Below are 2,628 nucleotides of genomic sequence, written 5' to 3' on the forward strand. Positions count from 1 at the left end.
TGATTGGCTTTCATGGATGTTGCCATCATGCGGCTTATCATTTCCTGCGCAAATGATTGGTCGCGAGCTCGTGACGTCACAATTTTAGTGGCCACATATATACCTTCACTCTCCCCGACGCCTCAGTCGAGTCAAAGCTTTCAGGGGGGGAACCCGTGCTGTTCATCAGCACGTATATGAACTTTCGATGTAATAAAGATAAGTACTTACAAATATTTCGGCAAAAGAGTATAACATCCCCTTTACCTAAAACCAATATTACTTTTCCGAAAATGGATTCGGTGTTTTCAGAAATTTAGCTGAAAGTGAGGTCACTACGAAAATCACGCAAAAGTTGCTGTCACCGACAATTCTTTTCCACACTTATAACACCATTTTCGTCGTCTCACTGCCACATTTCTTTGTTTTACAATTCTTTCTATCAATAAAGAAGCGATTTAGTACGCCATGGCAACTAAAAGAAGTAGGAAGGCTCCTGTATGGACCTATATGGATCAAGTTGAGCCTAACACTGTTGTTTGTCTAGTGTGTAAAGACACACTCAAGTACACCGGCGGCACGTCATCAATGATGAAACACATACGCACTAAACACCCTTTGGAATATGCAGACCTAAAAGAAGACTCTGAACATCAAGCAACTGCTGCAGGGTTAGATACACCATCCACATCAACAGTTCAGCCCACTCTAATGGAAGCTATAAGTAAGACACAAGTCTATAAAAAAGATTCAAACAAGAAGAAAGAATTAGACCATCTTCTCTTAAGAATGATAGTAAAGGACATGCAACCACTCACTATTGTGGAAAATGAAGGATTCACAGATTATTCACATGGTTTGAATCCACGATATGAATTGCCAAGTAGGAGAGAACTAACGAGAACACTTCTTCCACTACTGTACAAAAATGAATCAGAGAAAGTCAAGAAGGAATTATCCACTTCCAACTACATATCACTCACAACAGATATATGGACTTCCAGACAAACCATGGGGTACATTACAGTAACAGCCCATTTCATTTCCCCAGAGTGGACTTTAAGGTCTGTCGTCTTGGCCACGGCAAGAATGACTAACAGTCACACCAAAGAAAATATTGCAGAAGAGATAACACGCATCTGTAATGAATGGGACATATTACATAAGGTAATTGCAGTCGTGACTGATAATGCAGCTAATATGAGCGCAGCAGTAAATTTAATGAAACTTCGCCACGTCCCATGCTTTGCACACACCCTAAATTTGGTTGTGCAAGATTCTCTAAAGAACACAGACGAAGTCCAACAAGTAAAAGAAAAGGTAAAAGAATTGTGACATTTTTCCATCATAGCGTAAAAGCTTCTGATAAATTGCGACAACTTCAAGAGCAGAGCAATGTGCCAACAAAAACTGATTCAGGATGTTGAGACGAGGTGGAACTCAACATTTGACATGCTAGAGCGCTTTGAAAACCAAAGCGAACTCATAACAACTACACTTTGCCTTCTCGGCAAAATGACATGTGTACCACCAGTGAAGAGCTTGAGCTGATTCAGAATACTGTGGTAATACTGGAACCTTTCAAGGAACTAACAAAAGAGATGTCAGCAGAGAAATTCGTTTCACTTTCGAAGGTCATACCAATTGTAAGAGGAATGCAAGCCTATATGAATGCAAGCAACGGCAGTGAGGCTCAACAGAGGTACTCATCTAATCCTCTAGGCATTGAACTAAAGCAACAGATGTCAAAGAGATTCCCTTGCCTTGAAAGTGCTCTCTGCCTTGGAGCTGCCACTCTTTTAGACCCGCGCTTCAAAAAGATACCTTTTGCAGATAAAAGTCTTGCCAGACATACAGAAGATCGTCTGATAAACCTCATGCAAACCAAGGCATCAGATGAGGCTCCAAGTACAACAACAGCGGTACTTCCAGCAGCCCAGCAGGTTCTCGCTCAAAAGTCATGTAAAACACCCTACTGGAACACCTTTGATACAGAGTCGGAAAAAATTGTACAGACAACCTCTCAGCTATCAACAGGACCTCGCATCGAGCTGAAGAGGTATTTCGAAGAGAACCATATTTCTAGGGATGGAGACCCGCTGGCATGGTGGAAAGAACATGATATGTATTTCCCCAAACTTAGTGACCTGGCTAAAAGATTCCTTTGCACATCAGCGTCATCTGTTCCATCAGAGAGACTATTTTCCAAAGCAGGAGAACTCATCTCACACAGGCGAAGCAACATCAAAGATACAAACGTAAACATGATTTTGTTCCTAAATAAAAATGCACGGTAAAGCTGCACTACATACTATATAAATAGCCGTGGATCAAAAAGTATTAAAATATGCAACACACATCAGTGCGTATAGCTTGTGCAATTATGTAAATTATATGAATTGCACAAGCTATACGCAAAAGTCAAAGAAAATTAATTTCATTAATGATGACTTATACGGCTTTACATAACATTATAAGGAAAGTATACTGTGATATGGAAATGTGATTAGATTATTATTTATCATTTTTCTTTTGTTTATCAAATTACATTATACGGAACGGACTGTGATATGGAAATGTGATTTTGTATATTACTCATAGTTTTATATTTATTTCATATTGTACTTTTATTGGAAATCTTTTGTTTGT

General features: G+C 39.3%; 1 protein-coding gene across 1 annotated transcript; it reads left to right on the plus strand.

Moving 5' to 3' along the window:
- Nucleotides 1–447: 447 nt before the first annotated feature.
- LOC123500335 (E3 SUMO-protein ligase ZBED1-like) lies at nt 448–2,276 on the plus strand. The gene is made up of 2 exons (XM_045249039.1): nt 448–1,146; nt 1,458–2,276. The coding sequence occupies exons 1-2, from the start codon at nt 448–450 to the stop codon at nt 2,274–2,276; spliced, it is 1,518 nt and encodes a 505-aa protein (XP_045104974.1).
- The last annotated feature ends 352 nt before the right edge of the window (nt 2,277–2,628 follow it).

The sequence above is a fragment of the Portunus trituberculatus genome, unplaced genomic scaffold (genome assembly GCF_017591435.1).
Source record: "Portunus trituberculatus isolate SZX2019 unplaced genomic scaffold, ASM1759143v1 PGA_scaffold_204__15_contigs__length_355038, whole genome shotgun sequence".
Classification (NCBI taxonomy): Eukaryota; Metazoa; Arthropoda; class Malacostraca; order Decapoda; family Portunidae; genus Portunus; species Portunus trituberculatus.